The sequence below is a fragment of the Neodiprion virginianus genome, chromosome 3 (assembly GCF_021901495.1).
Source record: "Neodiprion virginianus isolate iyNeoVirg1 chromosome 3, iyNeoVirg1.1, whole genome shotgun sequence".
Lineage (NCBI taxonomy): Eukaryota > Metazoa > Arthropoda > Insecta > Hymenoptera > Diprionidae > Neodiprion > Neodiprion virginianus.
Genome location: NC_060879.1, coordinates 39,470,546 through 39,491,361, shown reverse-complemented (window position 1 = coordinate 39,491,361; position 20,816 = coordinate 39,470,546). Strand labels below are relative to the sequence as shown.

Sequence of the window (20,816 nt, the reverse complement as noted above, 5' to 3'; positions counted from 1 at the left end):
ATCCCGAGGCGTCTGGTTTACGCCCAATGCCCAAAGCCTGGAACCGGGCGCGTGGATCTCTTCAATAAACTGTGAAAGAACGAGAGGCAGAATCGGTGGAGGAAGAAGAACCTGCGCGAAGGCTGCACGGGGACGCGGACAAGAAAGAGCGAAAGTGAAGAGCCGTTTTAGTGCCCTCCATTCGAGTAAAGCTTGATTTACTTTTCGATAAATCCTACGCTGCGTGCAGTCTTTTCTTACCACGGTTGCGAACATTTTTACGTCAATTTTGTCCCGCGATTTGCACGATTCCGTTGGTACTCGGTAATTTAATACCGATTCAAAAGCAACGGCCATGAGAGCCGTTTATTAATTAACGAAAAATACCCCGTGTCAGGGGGCTGCTGTTTTGTATTATAGCCGACTCGAAAAATCAAAGGGGGGAAAAATAATTAGCCGGTTAAACAGTGGCTCTCTCTCTCTCTCTCTCTGTCTATCACTCTCGAAAATTACAATAGCGTTGTTCAACTTTTCGATGAACGTTGAAACGCGATAATATTTGGGAAAATTCTTATGCCTCATTTATTGAATATATTTCAACCCCACTTGAAGAAAAAAATTGGCATATTTTGTCAGGGACATTCCACAATGAAGTTGAGTGTACAACAATCATATCGATTTTTCATCGAATCAAGGAGAATTAAAAATGACAACGGAGAAATAACTTGAAGAAAAAACAAAAAAAAAAAAAATCTTACACGGAACCAGGCGAAAAATTGTGCGCTTGATTTTCATCAAAAGCGGTTGAAAAGCGGTATTTTTTATTCATGAAGTTTCAACGTAAACGCGGTACGCCCTACCCGGTACGATTCCCGACCAATATACCCCGCGTTACATCTCCGAATGGAATAAATTTCGACTTTATTTCGTTTATACGCATTTTACCTTCCCAGAAAGAAGAGAAAAATTCGCACAGTAGTACTTTGGAATTTATCGTTCAGATGTAAAGCTCTCGTTCAATTCTCCGGACTAGACGAAAACTCGACTCCAGCATCGCGAAGCTCGTGTCTTTATCTCTTATTCCACCGATGCGATGGACTCGTCGGTAGCTTCAAAGGTGAACCTCGACTTCTTCGCGGTGGCTGAGGAAAAGACGCACGCAGTTTCCTTTCGTCCTCGGTAGCTTTCCTTTGTTCACCCTACATGCCACCCGTAATTTTTTCCCTCCCTGCTATTCCGGCACACACACAGACACACACACACACACACGCACAGAGTCATAAATGGATAGAGCCAGGTTACCCGGTCTTCTGAATATGAACGCGCATTTCGGAATCGGTTTGATGTGGTAAGGCCTCAGACTCATCACTTTTTTCACCCTTTTCCTGTCTGTCACAATCGCGTTCCGACGCCTTTTACCATTGGCTGCAATGAAAAAGAACAATTTTTAAACCAGCTTCTCCCCGAACAAGCAAAAAATTGAACAAAAATTTTTTACCATTGACTAGACATTTTTCGTAACTTGAAAAGAATTCCAGTCGCTTAAAGCTGGCAAAAATGAACGTAGCTTATGTGTATTTGATTCATTTTACGTTTAGTTAGTCGCTGAAGAGAGGCGAAGAACGGAGAAAAGGAAGTTTGAGTACGAAGGTAAAATAAAGAGCAAACGGCTGCAAAGATGATCATTTTATCAAGTTCTGAGAAGGTGCTGCGCATATTGCTTTTGAGGAAAGATCAACTTCAGTTAATTCAGCTCCACAGTGCGCGAAACGCGGTCGGATGAGAAAATTACGACCGAATCTGATCACGAGGGACAGAAAAAAGAAAAGAGAAACAAAAATTTCTTAAACTGAAAGGTTGAATTAAGCGGCAGACATCTGTAGGGGATCTGATACGAATACAACATAATATAAGAGATTTACTGCTGGTCCTTTGCAATTCTTACTCGTAAATTTTCAAGACTCGAACTTTTCAGTCTCAAGTTTTTCTTCACGGTATAATGTTTATCTACTTCGTACTTGAAAGTCACAAGATGAAATAAAACGATTCGCGGCTGCACAGAACTATCCTTAAAACTTGTATAAACTTTTTCCCCCAGCACTTGAAAGTTCGATGTAACTTTCTATCAGTAATAAAAAATATATCGTAATGACTTTCAATCTCTCAAAAAAAAAAAAAAAAAAAAAACGTCGAATTAAAACGTGACATACAGCTTACTCAATTATACCTACTTACGGTGTGTGTAAAAAAATAAACGATTGGTACGAATCTGGATAAGAATATTCACTCGTCCACTGATTTGATCCTGAAAAATGAAGTTTTTCTTCCAGTTGACATTTCTGCCCCATAATTATCGGGTTTTAACTTTCTGTGCCGGTGGATCGATGGACTGACCTCCAGGGTTCGATTTCTCGTGTTTCAGGTGAAGATGGAAGTGCGCACGGAACGCATGCGAACGGCAGGACGCATCGCGCCGACGGGTCGGGTAACTCCAACGGTGCAACCACCCCTCGCCGGGGGCGGGAGGCGAAAAGCCATACCTGTGCCACCCCCTCGGGTCCCGACTCCGATGCCTGCTGTCAACAACAATCAGCAGCAGAGGTGAGTGACGTTCTACGCGTGTACTACACGAGTTTTTCGATACCACCTTTCTCTCGTTATCGGCATCCTTACATTTTACACCTAACCGGAATCGCTGAGCGATAAACGCCAACCCCATTCGCCAAATCGATTCTCATTTACTGATAATTTCTCATAGTTGAAAAGTGAGACACTTCGACTAGCTTCTGTATTTCTTTTATGGTTGGACGCCAACTGCGAAAAGAGATAGATATTTTAATCGGAGAGCAGAGAAGGCTCTTAGAGGGCTTGGAATTGCTTTCTTTGGAATAATTCAAACTTCTTATTCATCAACGAGAAATGCAAGAAATACTTTCAATGATACAACTGGGTTAAAGGTAACAACCCTTGGGATTTGTATATGTACAATCTCCGTTTATTTAATCAAAGTGACACAGGTATAAAATTATGGAATATGTAATATCACAGAATTAAGGGCTATTATAAACTAAACGATAAAATAATGAAATCTTTAATTTCCTTTTATATTGAATGTGATTTGATATTTATTATTTATTTTCCTGCGATCCGTGAAATCTAAATCCTATTTCATTCTGGTCTCATGACTGTCTATTGATCTACGGATCTAATCTATTTTGGAAATATTGCTAGATATACACTTGATTAAAGGGGAGTCTCGAAGGAGACAGACAGGGAGATACCATAAACTGCTCGGAAAAAATAATTTTTACAGCATAGAACAGGCTTGAGAACTATCGTATTACAAGCACTGTATTTCTGCAAAAAGGGTATGAAGAAACAATCTGAATAACCGAAGTACAAACTGATCTGCAGTATCAAGTGATTGCATGTGTTCTGACACACTACAAATTCCATAATTATTCGGTTGAAATATAGTCAAATTTCAGTTAAAATGATTATGCATAATTGTGATAAAAAGCATCTTTTCTGACTGGTTTTTTCCTCCTTTTCGTTCTGAGGGCATAAATTGCACTAAGAATTACGTAAATTGCTTGTGTCGAATTCAATTCATAAATTTTGAGTTGTGACATGCTCTCCTGCTTCTGTAGATTATCGACCTTCTATACTTTAATTTTATCATGCCTACATAAAAGAGATCGTTCACAAACAAACGAGAATTCGGTTTGCGAAACGGCGATAAATTAAATTGACCGAAACTGTTTCGTCTTCTTCGTTTGAATTTCAGTCTCTGAATGGCCTGAAAGCTTTCACTCTGAAGTTCATTTCGTTTTGCAACGATCTCTTTGAACGATTGTCAATATGGATTCGATTGCTCTTACTTTTTGCAACCGAGTAAATTTTCGTTTCGGTAATGTAACGAGACGTATCGCGATACATACGAGAAAGATGATTTTAACAAAAGCGAGGTGCGGTATAGTTTACAGAGTGGTTGAATGAACACGATGGTTCAAGTTCATACCTGGCTTTGAACGATAAAAGCATCTCTCAAGTTCGCGCCATCCTTCTGTCGGCCCCCGCTGTTCGCCCGCCTTCGCTGGCTTAAAAGACGTTTTTATCCCTGAAAGCGAGGCGTTAATTCGGGCCAGTAGCCTTTCGAGTACCAACGTTCAGAGCCGGTGCACGCCATTATTTCACACCCTGTTGTACACTGTTGGTAAAAATACGGCGGTGCTTATCGTTTCAGAAGTTTCTGGAAGGTTCACTCAAGAATTCAACTGTTCAATCTTCGAGACTTCGTTTAATTACGACGAAGAATAAAAAGAATCCTGAAACTGTGTCGGATCTCCTTTCTATTTGTTAGCCGCGACTTTTTCTTTGGTTTTCAAAATTCTCTCAGCCACCACATCGTTTTGATCTTCTGTCGGAACGTATGTTGAACCGGCCATTAAGTCTATGGTGACCGAAAAACGACAATCGAACCCAAGAATAACCAGTCGAAGCCGGCCGGCGTGTTGAGGTTTTTTGTAAAAGCACACGAGCTTATTTCGACAGCTGACGATACATTTACCTCCGCGAGTGGCAGTGAAAGCACAGTGGAAATTACGCAAGAACTGCACTTTGTTTCATCTCTCGAATGTATATCGTCGTGAATAATATGAGAGAAGAAATAAAACAAAAAAAGCCAAAAAAAAAAAATCACAATAAATAAAATTGTACGAAGCAAGATACGAAAATGTGAATAAAATGACATCGAGGAAAATATACGCCTCATAAACAAAGCGTTTGCCTTTTAACAGCCACCAAATGCGGTTAGTATACCTATATGTATAATCTCAGTTTCTCAAACGATCAATTTTATCTTCCACTCACTCACGTGGCTATAAACACTCCCCGTCTCCGCGCAACTCGATGGGCTGTACTTACGTTCAGTCTGAAGTCGCGCGTTATTTTAGTAGGTAAAATAGTCGTTTCCATCGCCACTTGATACCGGATTTGATTGGCTAATTAGCTCCGTCATCGATAAAGCTGTCGTGCAGGTTGGAAAGCCTCTGCAGCTCAGCATAACGCGCGGTATTTCCACGCTGATGAAGAACAGACCTCGACACGAATCTCTTCGAAATATTTTTTTTTTTTCTTCCTCTCGTCAGTTTATTACGCACTCATACGTGACTCATCACGATCTTTCTCGTAATTTACGCAAAGTTATATAGCTTTTAAAGTGTCGCGTGTCTTAAACAGCAGCGGATGCAAAACGATTCTGCTTAATTTCTGACAAGATTTTTGGTGAAAGAAATTTGAAATTTTAATATCGGGAAACGTCGAATTTTTAACGAGAGTTCAATAAAATTTGTGTGAAAAGAACAAAAATGAATTGGAAACAAGTAACGGTATAAGTATGTTTACGAAATACGATTAAATACATGGGCAAAGTTTGAAATATCAAAGCCTCCCACGTATAATTAAACTCCAGTCATCATTATAAAGCCTCCGGGTGATCGCGTCGTAGTTCTCAGTGATTCGCTTCCGGCTGAGTTACTTCCAGCTTCCGGTTTATGGTTGGTACTCGGTGAAAGGAAGGAAGGAAGGAAGGAAGGAAGCAGGGAAGGATTTATACAGCTCCTTGAGGAGCCGGTCGTGGAATTGTCTTTCCCAGACCCGGAGGCACGTATATAACCCGAGACCTACATGCACGTCCCATTCACAGAGCGTATTCGCGAGTTTCAAAACTTTTCCCAAAATAGTCGTGATCCGTTTTCATCCTACAATTCGGCGAGTCCCTCCGAAAGTTTATTCCCTGAAACTCGTCGCGCTTGTCGTGATTCCGTGGAACAGGATCTGGGGAAAAAGAATTAATAAAAAAAGAAAACAAAAAAAAAAGAAGAGAAAAGAAAAGAATGACTCGTAGAAATAAGAGCAGAGAGTACAAAGACTTGAGAAAATAGAAGCGCTCGTAAAAGGAAGGAAAATGAATATCCGAGCTTAGGATCAAATTCTGCTCAATTCACGTCTCGATTTACTGTTCAACGTCGAGAACTTTTTCTCATTTAATTCCGTACAGATCCGGAAGCAAAGAGTGTGTCGGATACGAGAAATGCGTTGATAGCGGTATCTGCTGCCTGTTGCCCCATTCCCGAGACTCGACTCTTGATCGCAAGCGCAGAATTTTAACAAGCTCCACGTTTCCTCTTTTCTCTTTTCTCTTTTTTTTTGTTTTTTTTATTTTTTTTATTTTACTTATACTCCCCTCGTCTCGCTCCTCCTCCGGTTTATTATTATTATCATTATTATTACGCATTGCCATTTCTTTTTCATCTTCTTCTCGCTTCTTTATTCTTTTTATCTTTTACCCTTCTTGCGGCCCTGTCACCGTTATAGGTGAATATTCCCGAACCAATCGCTAGATCACTCCTGCAAGGCTTAAAAATCGGGCGGCTCTCGTAATACGATCAAATGATATCTCACAATTTCTTTTAATCTTCGCCGATTCGAGTACCTACAGCTTTCCAATCAAGGCAACAGCCAGAATATAACGAGTCCGAAAATCACTTTGAGAATTCTGAAACTCGTCGCATTGTTTCCACCTCTTGGTTGTGTAATGCGCATGATAGCTGGGGATATTTTATACCTTCAAAAAAAATCGCTCCAACGAACCGCCACGAGGCAAAAGCGCGGATGCTTGGCCCTTGTTTGTTCATATTTTTTCATTTTGAGAAATGAAATGACTACACGATGCATATTATATATGTATACTCTTGTATCTACATCCTCTCAGCTTTTAGGGACTCCGATGAAACATTGTTGTGCCTTGTGCGTCCGCCTTGGTTCCTCGAACGTTATTTTTGTCTGTTTTTTTTTTTACTGCTTTTCCGCTATCATGCATCATATGTATTTTCTTTTCTTCTTACCTGTATATGGATATTGAACATTTTTTCAAGATACTTGTGAAATTATTCATCGCTTTTATATTCACTTCGCATGACGTCAAGTATATCGCTGCTCACGCTGCAAATACTCGAAAGTAATGGAAATTATTCCGAATCATTGCATTTCAACATGTAAAACGATAATATCATGCTAGACGAATCCACTTGTAATCGTTTCCAACGTTTATTACTTCTACAAAAATAGTCACACAGAATTGTACTCTCATCGATGCGTATTGTGCGATTATCAATAAATCGTAAGTCTCGAATGACGGAAAGTTGTGAAACATGGTACTTTTATCGTTGAGTGGAATTCGAGCCTGTGAACTACGTCGTATTTTGAAACCGTTGACCCGCGCCCGGTACATCCATAGTTTGTTGGAAAAATGTCCCTGGAGGGAAGAAGACTAGGCGTTAATTACCTCGTAATTCCAAAATCAATATTAGTCGGTAAACAGCAGCACCTCCGGGTCTCCTCTGTCTGGTATACATACCTGCTAAGTGCACCCATCCGAGACTTGTACAAGCCGAGAGTGTGTGCCGGGCTGTTTGCCGAGTAAAAAGTTGTCTAAAGTAAAGCACACAATAACTAGTTATGCAGGAGGAAACGGACGAATCAGCATGTTTCGCACGCTTCGTCCTCCTCGTCGAGAATCGTGGATCTCAGATTTTCGGTGTGGGGAAAATTCGCGTCTGCGGACGTCGAGACCATTCGATCGAAAACATTTTGGAAATGTCTGAATTCGAGAATCCCGATTCCTTCGGATCCCGCACGATAATCAGCCGGCACATTCGATCATTCGAAATCCCAACCCTAAGCCGAGTTTTGGAAAGCACTGCTTTCAGGGCGATAGGTGAGGAGGTAGCTGATCCGCTCCTGCAGAGGAAGATGCACTCGATCTTGGGCCCCGTAAATTATGTTAACGACTCTCCTTACGTCACCAGCAGATGTATTAAAGCGCAGTAATGGGACTTTGAAGCGCAGCAGCAGGAGCACGCGCCGCTTTGACAGCGCTTTACTTATAGGTCAGGCGGTTTACGACCAAAAACGGTCGCGCCTTTTTCGCTCGTTTTACCTTTCCTTTCCCCCGTCCGTCGCCCCCTCTTGTTCCTGTGCATTCGAATCGAGCCTCGGGAGGTGCATGCGAGCATGATCAAGTGCCTCCTCCTCCTCCTCCTCCTCCTCCTTCTTCTTCTTATTCTCTCTTTGAAATAAAAGTTAATCGGCGTGCGTGCAATGTCTCGGCTCCGAGTACGGGGACTAAATTTATTTGTATGATGCCGAGGCCGGGCCATGCAGCTTCGACCGCCGTGCAGAATCTCAGGCATCTCTTTGAACTTGCTACGCGCGAGCTTACAAAAGCATATTTTCTCCACTCGCATCATGTTTGATATACCGGTCGTCGGGCGAGGCTGGAACAGTAGAAACCGGAAAGGCGATGATTCCATGATTGTTCTGAATCGATCAATTATCGAAGAAATCTCAGTGCTACTTCGCCGATCAACATCAATGGATTTTGGAATTTTTTTAAATACTTTTAAACTGGTTCAGAACATGTTACAAATAATTATCCCATGCCCGGTAATCCGATGTTGTAAGAGCGAATGAGGAGTCTAGAGTATTATTCGGTGGGCATTTGTTTACGAGAAAGCTCATTGAGTTACTTGAAGCACAAGAATTTAATGAATCCCTTTGACACGCAGCTTAGACCCTGCGCTTCGTTTATTTCTTCCCTGCTCCTTGAACTACCTCCTTAGCTGTATTCTATGGAACTAACTATGTCATAGATGAATACGAGGTTGGCTGTTGAGGTAGTTCCTTCTTAATAAAGAAGATTGTGAAGAATGCTGCGACTATGTTTTTTCACTTTACTTCTTCTTCTTTTTCTTTTTCTGTCTCGCAGTAAGGCGAAGGAGAGAAAACCACAGTTTCACACATTAATTCGGCCCTGCGTCAGGGGTTTTGGAAAATTGTTGTAACAGATTTAACGCGAGGTATTATACGAGCTTTCTCGGAATATCAGAGGCACGGAAACAGACCCGCGTCTTTCGCCCAGGGGAAAACCACAAACCTGACCCTTTGCCCGAAGCCACGCGCTTTGCCTAAGGTAAATAAATTCTAAATTCGAACATACTCGTACCCACCTACATACCTCATACCTCGCCAGCAGTTTACTCGTGCTGCTGTCACTGGCAAGACTCACGGTTCACTGGATTCATGGAAAAATAGTATATCTTCAAGATTTATCATTCCGTACATCTCCATCTCGTGTTGGGTTTGGGAATGCGCAGGGTGGACGGCACGTTTTTGTCGTTTGTCTACCAGCGAGTCAAATGGTCATCGAATTCGTAGGTACTCAGAGTCATTAATAGCACGTTAGTAAAATGTTATTCACGGATTTACTGGATTTATGCATTTTTTATTCCTTTCGTATTTTGTAACGGCTGTTGTTCTGTTTTTCCAACCGTAGGCTAGACATCTTTTTACAAGAATACGTAATCGGCATTATCGATCTGTGCGCAATGATTCTTGTTCACGAAAGCTATCGCTGATTTTCTGGTAGAGCGAAAAATTTCGAAACGATTATCCAGCAGAATTGTTTTCACTAAAACTCGTGTCAATTTATCCAGTTTCAATTTGTTCAAAGCAACTGCGTAGAATATTTGTCAACGTAACAATTGAAAAAAAGAGAACTCAGTGTAAGCCGTAGTATGCTTAAAATTTTCCAATCGTCCCGGTACAAAATCACGAAAAACGACTAAGAAATGTACATTGTACATATTACTCGTCAAAATACGAGCCACAGGACAACGGGTCCCGAGTAATTATAACTGCACGACGAAATTTACGTGCATTCGTATCCGATTGTTCTCACAATTGGTCTCATTGTTTCATTGTCAAAAGCTTGTTTCGGGGAAGGGGCTGTGCCTCAATCGACATTGAAACAGAATAGGGGAACATCAATTCACACCTTCGTCAAAACTGCGATGGAATAAAAAAGGAAAGAAAAGAAACTCCTCCGCCCTCCCCCCCCCAAAAAAAAAACCGAGTTTTCCCTGGCGTACAATATCAAGAGTTCCTCAAAGTCTACCTGTCGCACGCGTCTGCTTATCGAAACGGAAAATTTAACCATGGTGTGAAATGATTTGGCTCGCTTGTACAACGTGGGAGAAAGAAAAGGTGCAGTGAATCATTTTTTTCGTCCTCGGTATTATTCGCGAATAATTCCTCGGTTTCAGGCCCGAGTGCCATAAGAGAGGGGGGAAATTTAACGAGCCAAACCTCGACGCGGTATCGGTGACTACAAAATTTTTTGTAAGGTACGCAATCGATGACAGAATACCGAAAAATTTGACATTACTCTGAAACTTGCTGAAATTTATCTTCGTCTCACTGGTTAGGATTGTTAATTTTTTACACAAACTGTGTGACTAGTAGATTACAAATTGTGGTGGAAAATTATCACCCTTAGACCATTTCGAATTTGAATTCAATACCAATTAATGTATGGGAGGAATGTTTCTTTTTTCAAAAGTACATTCATTTTTTAATACAGAACAACATTTCTTTTCACGAAAGTGGCGAACCAGCATCCATAAATACAGTATTGAATTGACGGATTGTAATTTCGTGACGAAGGAAAGCTCGGTCGAAGCTCCGTCTTTCTGAAAGAACTGAAATTATGCGGTTCGTCACTCTGCCACAGCTTGCGCAGGCGGCAAATCCGTAGGAATCTGTCTTATCGACCTCAGTTTTCATCCCTTGCTCGACCGACGGGGGTTTCGACCTGGTGGTGGAAACGCGAACCGAGCCGTCGAGGCTTTCGAACTAGTTCGAGGATATTTCGAGGGCTGGCGCCACCCTGATGCAGGGCTCATTTCCTCCCTTAACCACCTAACAAGCCGGGAAAAATGTTACCAACCCTCGGATTGCCTTTTCCAACTAGGATACTGGTTTTTGTATTTCGCCTTACACAGTTTTCTTTTAAAATGTTTTTCCGAGCATTAATACAAATCTCAGGTTACTCAAATCAGTTATTCGATGATTTTAAGGCTATCAATCAATTCTATTCAATTCTCAAAATGTTCAAGTCTGGTTGCAGGTACTTACAATTGGAAGACTGTCTTGCAAACACATGTAGAAATCATTGAAACCTAGTTCAGCAACTGGTTTGACATTCATTTACTGTTTCCCGGCTTTTCTTCCGACATTTTCAGTTCGCATGCTGTTATATGTCGAGTCATCCTTTGCAGGCATCGGTATCCATGCGCATTTACGTTGATATCAAGGTCTACGGAAGACGGCAATTTATGTCCCAATATGATGAGCAACCGTTAGTTCGATGCGTGTTTCCTGTCGACATGGGTGACTTTTCCACGATAAAAAAACCGCACCGATGTACCGCCTGCACAAAACTGTGTATCCTTAATTTAAATTCAACTCAAGTACGAGCGGCCCTTTCCGAAGTTGGTTGATCACCTCCCGTTTATTACACGACGGCGGAACAACTTTACTATCCAATAAATTAGTTTAACCGTAAAGCTAGCGCATAAATTTGCCGCGGTTCGTCCAGAGTTAAATGAATAGAGCCGTCTGTCTCTCGCTTATTGTCTCATTCGCTTGTTAAGCCCTCGGGAATAGACAATCGTGCATGAAAACTGACGAACGAACAAATGGATACATATTGCTCGTTCACTCGATTCATGACAACTAATCTACGGTTGTTATTTCAATGGGATTTTAATTTGATTCGTTGTATTCAATCTTTCCTCTCGCAAGCAGTTCGCGTTAATTTACATCACACCGAAGAGTCAATCACATCCAAATCCTAAGGTAGAACTTTAGGTTCGTTTTATCATTTCACTGAATGGTTCGACTGGTAGAAACTTGTTCTCCACCATCCTTAGTTATCCTCAATAGTGGCGAACTATAGCGCACTGGCACCAAATGTCGGACAATGCTTGGCATGATACAGTTGGCAAGATGTGTTTCACTTTGGTAGCCACACTTACATCCCACCCTCTCCAATTCTCAAGATTTAATCAACCCAACCAGTCATGACATTGATTCTGTCCAGTTACCATACAGCTCCTTCTATTCCGGACTATATTTAGAACCAGTGGTCAATCCACGCGGAGCTGGATCGTCCCTTTGTCGGCTAAAGTGGGAGCCGCTCCGAAATGCAGGAGCGTCGTGAAAATTTGGAGGGTTCGAGGTAAGGTCGCGTAGAATGAGGACCCGGGATTCCGTACACTTAGAGAAAATGAAGCTGCGTTCGATCGCCTGGCGCCGGCAATCGACATTTCAATTGGCCATTATAATTGAAATTGAGCTATTAAGAGCGTTCACGACCCATTGGCTTCTCCTCCCTCCTTCTACCATGGTTGCCCACGCGGGCTGATTCCCTTACTACCGGCCTACGTACTTACTTAGATATCCGCCCAACTTGAGGTCTAAATTGGTTCGGTCTCTCAACTTGTCCGTTGCCAACGGAGTATTCTTGATGAAATTCGATAGTAGGTAGCCGAATAATCGATGTGTGCCAAGGAACTCATTGATTATTAAGTACAGCTCGAATCCACAATCTACATAAATGCTACATTTTTTTCGAAAACTTTCGATGCAGTTGTGGTTCCTCTCCATAATTCTACGATAATATTACTATCCTTGCATAAATTAATACTTCACTATAGTTTTCAAAGCGCTCGCCGTTGCAGAGTGAAACGTTCTCCTGATTAATAATTGAGATTATGTATCTAAATTCCGGAAGAGTGGATTATTGTTGTTGGAAGCAGCAGCAGTTCAAGTTTCCGTGAGATTCTTGAAAAGTTTCCAACAAACAACTTTCAAGACACGTGATTTCAAACTCGAAACTTTTTATTGTATACCAATTATTTTTACACCAGCTCCCCTCACCTACACTTCAATATCTCATCCTCTTCTACCAAGTATTATTTTCTGATACACTCTTCCAACTACGTGCATCCGAATATTACTCGTCTTCCTTTCGTCGTTGCAGCGTAATAATCCGTCCAAGGACTTCGGCGCTCCGAGACGTCTCTATCCCAATAATCGACCGATCATGCGGTATTGCACGAGAGAAAAGATGTCTCATAATCCGTATCCGAACACATGCAGCTCGGTAAATCGGCAGAAATATTTAGTTAGAGAGGCTTTTCGAAATCGTGAAACTACCATGAGCAGGTTAGCCACGCTGGATTGTAGCTACCTTGTTACGACAGGTGGTAAGTGCAGTGACTTTGCGATACTCGTGTTGACCGAAATGCTGGAGAAGATGGACCGCAGCTTGTGAACATGTACGACTTGTAACGCATAACGTATCGCAACGTACCTATAAGCAAGGCTTGTTACTGCGCAGCGTATCAGTGCCCAGTGGCGTGCACCGTGTCCGTTCCATTAATTACAACGGGGGTGACATTGACTGATGCGACCGTCACATGTCAGCTGGTGACCAGGTATGGGGAAATGTACCCACGAAATACTGAAATACTGGAATCTCGAGCTCTGGGGCTGATATTATAGGTGCCACTGAAGTAATCATATTAACGAGGACACCTCACATTCCAACCACCTCTCTTCTCTCTCAACCTCTTTCGTGTCACTTGAGATTATTTTTGACGGATGGCTTTGAACGATGTGATCACTATCGAAATTGAAGAAATGTGCAACAGCTGCAGAAATCAATTGTTACCCTTCATCGACTATCTTAGCCTTGAACATGGCGATCCTCATTAAAATAAAATAATACGATACATTTGAGAGAACTCGCGGTAGTCGAGTAAAGTTTAGTGCCATTGTATTTTTATGAGTTGAGCACGAGGTCAAGGGATATGATCAATGACACAGAAACGATTGCAATGGGAATGTGTGCAACAATGTGCCGTGTGCTTGACGTTTATGCGAAACGTTGTTGTTTTACGAATGCGTACCTGTTGTGTGAAACAACCAGAATGCGATGTGGAAAGGGGATGGAATTGCGCGCGATGGCTGTCGGAGAAATGGAAGGGAAAGACCAAAACGAAACGCATCAAATTAAATATGGACGAAATTAATGGCCCTTTGCCCCCGTCTCTCTTTTCCTCCGGATAATCACTCTTTGTCATCGGTCACGAGAGGGCACGCGATGTGAAATAACCGAAATTCATTAGAAATTCGCTGGTGTCAACTATGGACGTGACAGCTATAGAGCCTTTCTTTAATTAGGGATCATCGACGGAATGTGCACCGTCGTAATTGGCTGTCACTGATCAAACAGAGAATTATTCCCCATGGCAGAAGCCGGTTCGATTCCATTTTTCGAAACAATCAACATTAATCCGGCCGTCATTTTACACCCGCACTTCCAACGCCCAAATACTATAGGACTGTCATTTCGTGTATGACCAGTATTGAACGTGATTGATTTCCAATTGAAAGTGTAAGCTCTTCCAAATTGGCACCATGTCCGTCAAGCCCAAAATTCGTGAGTTCAGATGGGACTGCGTGCTTTGGCTCTGTTTGTCAGTCGAATTAAAAGGGTTTTCCTGATTTTTTTTTTTTCATCCAGGAAAATGTATGCACGGGGCAAGCACGAGACAAAATCACTCCATTTTTTACAGAAGCACGAAGGTTGCGATCGCTACGTGATTATCCAGTTATCTCGACCAACCAGCAGGCAATCAGGATATCCGGCCGGCGGCGTGTGCATAGGGTTGGTACCAAACGTGGATCGAAAGAGGGTCGAGCTCCTTGAAGTTGGAGTGATGATTATGGCCGGTGGTCGAGTGCAGTTACCAACCAATTAGCTACTCTAAAATGCTTCCATCTAATCAGGTCGTTATGAGTAATTATCAGAGTCCATACCTTGCATGCTTTCATTTTTCTCCAGATACGAAAATGATTAGGTACCATTCCAAGTCCGTACATTGAATCTATACCTTTTTTAAATTATAACAGATTGTTGGAACCTGGGAAAATGTACGAACGTCTGTACAACGATTGCTTATGCCTGCACTTGGCGATGACCAGGGTCTGTACGCGTAGTAAATGTACCTCCGTGTTACCCGGTGCCCTTTAATCGATACAGTTATACTTCGGGCTCTACCGGCCATCTAATGACTCTATGTAACGACACGACCGTACCTGTCATGTTAGCGGTATGATCCTGCTGGGTTCTAGACTCCAGAGTAAACTGACGCACAAATTGCTCTCTGCAGGCTACGCAGTGCATTCACTCCGCGACGATAAGGTGATGAAAACTATCTCAGTACCATAAGTTTGACTTCCTTAAGCAGCAGCATGTGTGCAACCATCACCGATACTTATTGACCTCGTAGGGCAGTACCTGACAATTTTTGCGATTATTTTAGTACCGTTGTTTGATTTTGGCAGCACAATTGGTATGAAGCAATCGCAGTCATCTTTTACTTTGCAAAAATCAAGTACATCCAGTGATTACGGTTCTAGTTGAGCTGCCCGTAGGTGCTAGGAAATCTTAATTACTTTTAATTGATCGAGTGGCAAGATGAGATTCAAACAAGCGGCTGTACCTTCAGCCTGATAGCTCTTGGTGTAGTGGCTTGACAAGCAATTAACTAAATATCGCATCGTAAAATATCTACTGAAGGCTATTAAGCCCCTGCTCATGTGTAATCACCGCATGGTGGATACATAATCATCAATTACGTGAAATTTATGACTCTAGCTGACAGACAATTTTCTTTAAGCGATACCCTATTGTCCGGTAATATCGTCTGTTGACTTGTCGTTGAGAAATGAACGGAAGCAAAAGGCTGCTCTTGATACGAAAAAATCTGAAATGGAGTGAAAGTCGGGCTTATCGCGGTGTGGCGCACGTTATGGACAAGAATGTACACACAGCGATAACCTCGACGTCACGTTCCGGATCGAAAGTAATGCAAAGATCTATTAGCCAACAATTTGACATTTGAAATGCATCAGATAAGATGGGTGTGATCCACAATGTGCCCATAGAGTCAGCTACAACCTCCTCGATTCTCATGTTCCTTCAACGTGCACTCTGTACCCTTTATTCCGGATGACAGAGGTTCGAGGTTTCACAACCTTCGATGACGGGGGATGAGAACAAGCTCGCGGAGACGAAAGACTCGCCCGAGTTATCGGCAGGGCCATCATTTTTCATTGTCAATCCGAAACGTGACTTCGCTTTGCCAGACGCTTAGCTTAGCTCAGCTTCGATCTCGCCCAGAAACTCATTCGTAATATTTTGATAGTTTCTCTGAAGATTTTCTCCACTCCTTCGTCCTTGTTTCTGCACGTATTTTCGAACCTCGTCCCTGAACTTTTTCGTCACCTACCACGGCTGAAACAGTTCATAGTCAGAAAAAAGGTCAAGCAAAGTTATGACCCGAAATGTCACACACTCGATATACTCACGACATACTCGATATACGTCCCAAGACACCGTGGAACGGTGACCTTTCCTCGACAAGGGAGCCGACTTGATTCGATAACCTGGAACGAGCCTGAGGTCGGATGTCGCGGATCGAAGTCCTCGTCATTTCGGCGCTCCGTTATTTACGAGGGTTAATCTTCGGAGGGACTGCCGTTTGGATCTGGTTCGTCGTAGAATTTACGCTCGGAGGATCTGAGGTCGTGTTTAATCACGGAAGATCGCCTCCTAAAAGATCCTTGGGGAGGCTGCGCGGCTACATTCGGTCAGTGGGTCAGAAAGGCGTTTCTTCCAACCGCCTACGCCTTCGCCTTCATCTTGGATCAATGTCCTCTTATTTTTCCTCCCAGCCACTCTTCGGGCTCACCGGAAAGTTTACGCTCGGAAAAGCAAGCTTTTCGTTAATCGCAGCTCACAGCTGCCTCACCGAACCTTGAAAGCGTTTTGGGATGAAAAAAAATAAAACTCTGTCGAGGTCAGAAAGACACGCGCACGTTTGGTCAATGGGATCAGAGAAAAATATCTCATTCAACGTATACTCACAAGACTGTTCGACGAAAAATCGTTGATGGAGATACTTCAGATTTCAGAAGTGGATTTGTTCTTTCAGACAGAATCAGCGTCCTTGCGTCAAAAGAAGACATCCAATCCGAGTAGAGCTTTCGAAACGTGCATCCTTTTCACAGTGAATCACAGTGTGCTTCAAATATTTCCCAAGCTTCTTATTTGATCATCTAATGTCCGGTTCTTATCGTGGCTTGCGTTGAAAATGACGACAAAGTAATAGAAAGGGGTAAATTACGAGCGTGGGGTTCAAAGGTGTGGATAACTGCAGTAAAAGTAAACGGGTACATCTAATTGGAACGCCACCTAAGGCGTTACTACTGAGATCATTAATATCGAAAACGGATCACGAGCAGGTCGTTCCTTCTAGCACCGACAAGACACCGGAGTTATTAAAGTGGATCTATCAAGCCTCGTTGCTTTCGAAATCAGTAACATATATCGATATACGGCCTCGGTATCGTATACCTTCTATCTTGTGCAAGTTATCTACTACCTGATCGTAAGTACTTGAAATCGTTTGACTACTCCTTCTCCATCTCAGCACGTGAATCAAGTAACACAGGACTTCAAATTTACCGAGCAAATAAGCAGAATATTTTAAGGGGGGAAAGCTAAATGTATGATAGCCGATTTTCAGTGTCGCTGATGCTTGTCTAACAATAAGAACGAGAATTCATAAGTTGGTCGAAGGTGGAGAACTGCCCATTAGATTAGAGAATTTTTTTAGTTCCGATAATTATCTTCAGAGTAAAGGTGAAAAAAAACTACAGGTTACCGAAGAAGTATCCATAACTCCTGCGGTATCGTTTCGAATAAAAGAGGCGACATTGGAATACCATCAAATCTGCATGAGCATAGCTTTCAGCCCAGCTCAAGTTTTTATCATTTTTATATCTCGACCTAGTTTCGGTAAATCCTCGTGCACACATACACCGCAACGATGGGTACGATTCTCAGGCGACAAAACCCGCAAATCGTTTCCACGCGCATTTACCAGAACCTCGGGGGCTATATATTCGCATATATCTAATATATTTTATCAACGAGCAAAAAATTCGCGGTTTCGGTATCGTTCACAATAGAACCAACGACCCGGACTGCCGTGTGTCGCCACTGCGGAGGAAAGCGCGAGAGGCGCGTGAGAGGAGGAAAGGCGAGAATCCACTCTCGTCCCGCGGCTCGGCGCGGCGAGCAGTGTCCGGCAGATATCGGTTCCCATAACCGTAACGGTGGGGCGTATCTTTGTTCGGATGATGCCAAGCATCTAGCGGAATGTATTGTACCCACGATGACAAATCACGCTTCAGCACGCCCCCGGCTCCTTATCCATCAACATCACCGAGGACCGAACGGTCATACGCGCTCCTCTCGCGGCCTCTGGGCATCGATTTTATCCAACGATGATAGAGAGACGGATAGACGAGCTGATCCTTGACCGACCACGCTTACGAAGCAGGTTGCCAGTTGGATTCTAAACGAATGCTCCACACAAAATTTGCGCAACACTTTCCGCGGGAACTCAAACAAAGTCAATAATCTTCGAAGCTTGGGTGAATCTTCGAGCGAAGGAGCATCTGCAATTAGCGCTGCTCTCTGCATCCTTGCTTTTACTTAGGCTTTGAATAGTCGCTTCAACTCGCCTACACGAATCCCTGCTGCGCTGACACGACACACGTGCGCTTCCTCTCGAACTCTCCGTCACTTTCTCTGATGATCCTTAAGACGCTCGCGTATCTGAAAACGATCTTCTATGTAAAACATATCCCGTTCTTCTTGACGATTGCATGCATATTTTTTCTTGACATTAGGTCGTCAAGATCCAATATGTTGCAGATTTTGACCATCGTCATCTTTGAATATTTCTTTTTTATTCGTTTGACGGGTTCAGTCGAAGTCGGAACCTGACCAGACTCAGTGATCGTACTTGAATTCATCGATTGCCTATGACACCTAGAATTTTAATTCGGAAAACCAGCTGGAAATGAAATATCACTGTAAGTATTGACTGGCCATGAGAAACCGGAAGTCCGATTAATTTCTAATCCCAGCTGCAGCCGAGCTAGAGGATCGTATATCACGCGGCTTATTAATACTTCGGATAATCGGTGCCTACAGTGTGAAATAAAATACTCAATATTTTATCGAAGCTCAAGAGTTGCATCAGTGTGTAGGGAGGTCGAGTCCGACATTCGATACCCGGTGGATTTGGAATGTAAGAATGGTTGGAAGTGGCAAAAATTCAACAGAATATAGAAACGCAATCGCACCTGATCATAACGACGGAGATACTGTAATAACGCGTTCCGTAAACTTTGACCTACGAGTATGGGAGCAGCTTCGACTTCCCGAAGTGGTCGCGTGGTAAACAAAGAACGGACTGTCCGTTTAATAGTTCTTGCGAAAGGTGGAAGCAGGAAACAGGATGGGCGAAGCTCGACTCATCAAAAAAGTCGAGTCGAGGGTTCCTGATCAGAGATAAAACGCCCGCGCTTGGTTCAAACGCGGTATCCATTTCCGCCGAGTTCCCGAGGCTGAAGCGATCATAAAACATAATTAACGCCCCTGTACCGTGCATGGATTCACACCTTTATGAATGGGCAATAAAGGCCCCGGGTGGGGGATTAAGTCGAAGAAATTCCTACCGATCCTACGAGAGGAGGAAAGGAGACGGAGAGTCGATCCTGCGCCAAGTTACCCGACGCTTTATCTACGCACGAGTGTTTTATGAGGGACTTTATGAAAATGTTCGCGGCGGGCGGTAAGGCGCTAGGATTCCTGGGTGGCTGGGATGCGGTCCGGGAAAACGGGCCCGTAATACGTAGGTGCGGAAGGTGATACCTTCTCTTGAGCAACAGTGACAGTGCGCAGGTTCTGAGGAGCCGAGGGATAAAGGATCATGAGTTGCGGGACAATGGAGGAAGTCCTAGCGATATTACGGAATAAATTTATATATTATACGTAATGTGTTTCAGGACCCCTGCACGGGCACCTTCGTTGTAGGTGTCGACGATTTTTCCGAAACCCCGTTTATGTGCTTCGTCGTCGATTGTGTATTCGTCGTACGCCGTTATACCGTTATTATAGCTTCCGCGTCCACGTGTGTGTCTTAAGCGACGCGCCTGACCTGCACACCTGATCGTCGATCTTTATTCATGTCGATTAAAAGGCACTTAAATTTTCATGGTGCGTAGATTCGAGTCGGTCAGGCTGTTGAGAGGTGTTGTAAGATGGGGGAGAAGAGCGTGCTTCGAACGTAGTACTCAAAATTGATGAAACCCTAATGGACGATACCGCGTCTGTAATGTCAGGTGTAATCGGGTCAGATGTGTAAGATAGGACGATGTTTGAAGTAAAGGATTGTCAATTTTTTCTATCATTAATGCAGTTTTTGCTGTAAAAAGATTCCAATACATCAAAAAAATAAGCTTGAAACAACGAAGAATGACGAATTCAAGACAGTGATCGGAGCGAGGATTCTTCGCTACTGCGATATCATATTTTAGAAAGAATGGAAAACGAGGGGGAGCTTAACTCCCAGGAGGTTTCTTATAGATTCCAGCAGCGATATTCTCGAAGTGTAGTATAAGTGGGGCACGTTTCAGCTGCTGCCTAGTCTGCAGCAGAGTATTCTAGCAGCATGTATCTGCGGAGATCACATCCAGCAGGTTCGAGGCTCGAAGCTCGGGACGAACCGCATCCATATTCATCGATTGTTTACGAGCTAACCCATAAAAAGCTCCGTGTAACCCATGCAGGCACAGGGAATATTTTTCGTAAATTAATTCCGGGGCACGATTTCTATCAATCAATGACGCGATCACTTTGCCTGAAGTTTTATCTGACGCTACGGATGAAAAAGAAAGCTTCACGAAAAGAATTATTTGGTCAGATGGAGGAAATTGAAAAATTT

The 20,816-nt window shown here is 42.9% G+C and overlaps 1 protein-coding gene across 1 annotated transcript in view; it reads left to right on the top strand.

The window, feature by feature from the left end:
- LOC124301652 (uncharacterized) overlaps positions 1-20,816 on the top strand; it is a 310,056-nt gene that overhangs the window by 50,918 nt on the left and 238,322 nt on the right. The window contains exon 3 of the mRNA XM_046756994.1: positions 2,402-2,580. Within this exon, the coding sequence (XP_046612950.1) occupies positions 2,408-2,580 (173 nt within the window). The 5' untranslated portion in view covers positions 2,402-2,407. The remainder of the gene's footprint in view (positions 1-2,401; positions 2,581-20,816) is intronic.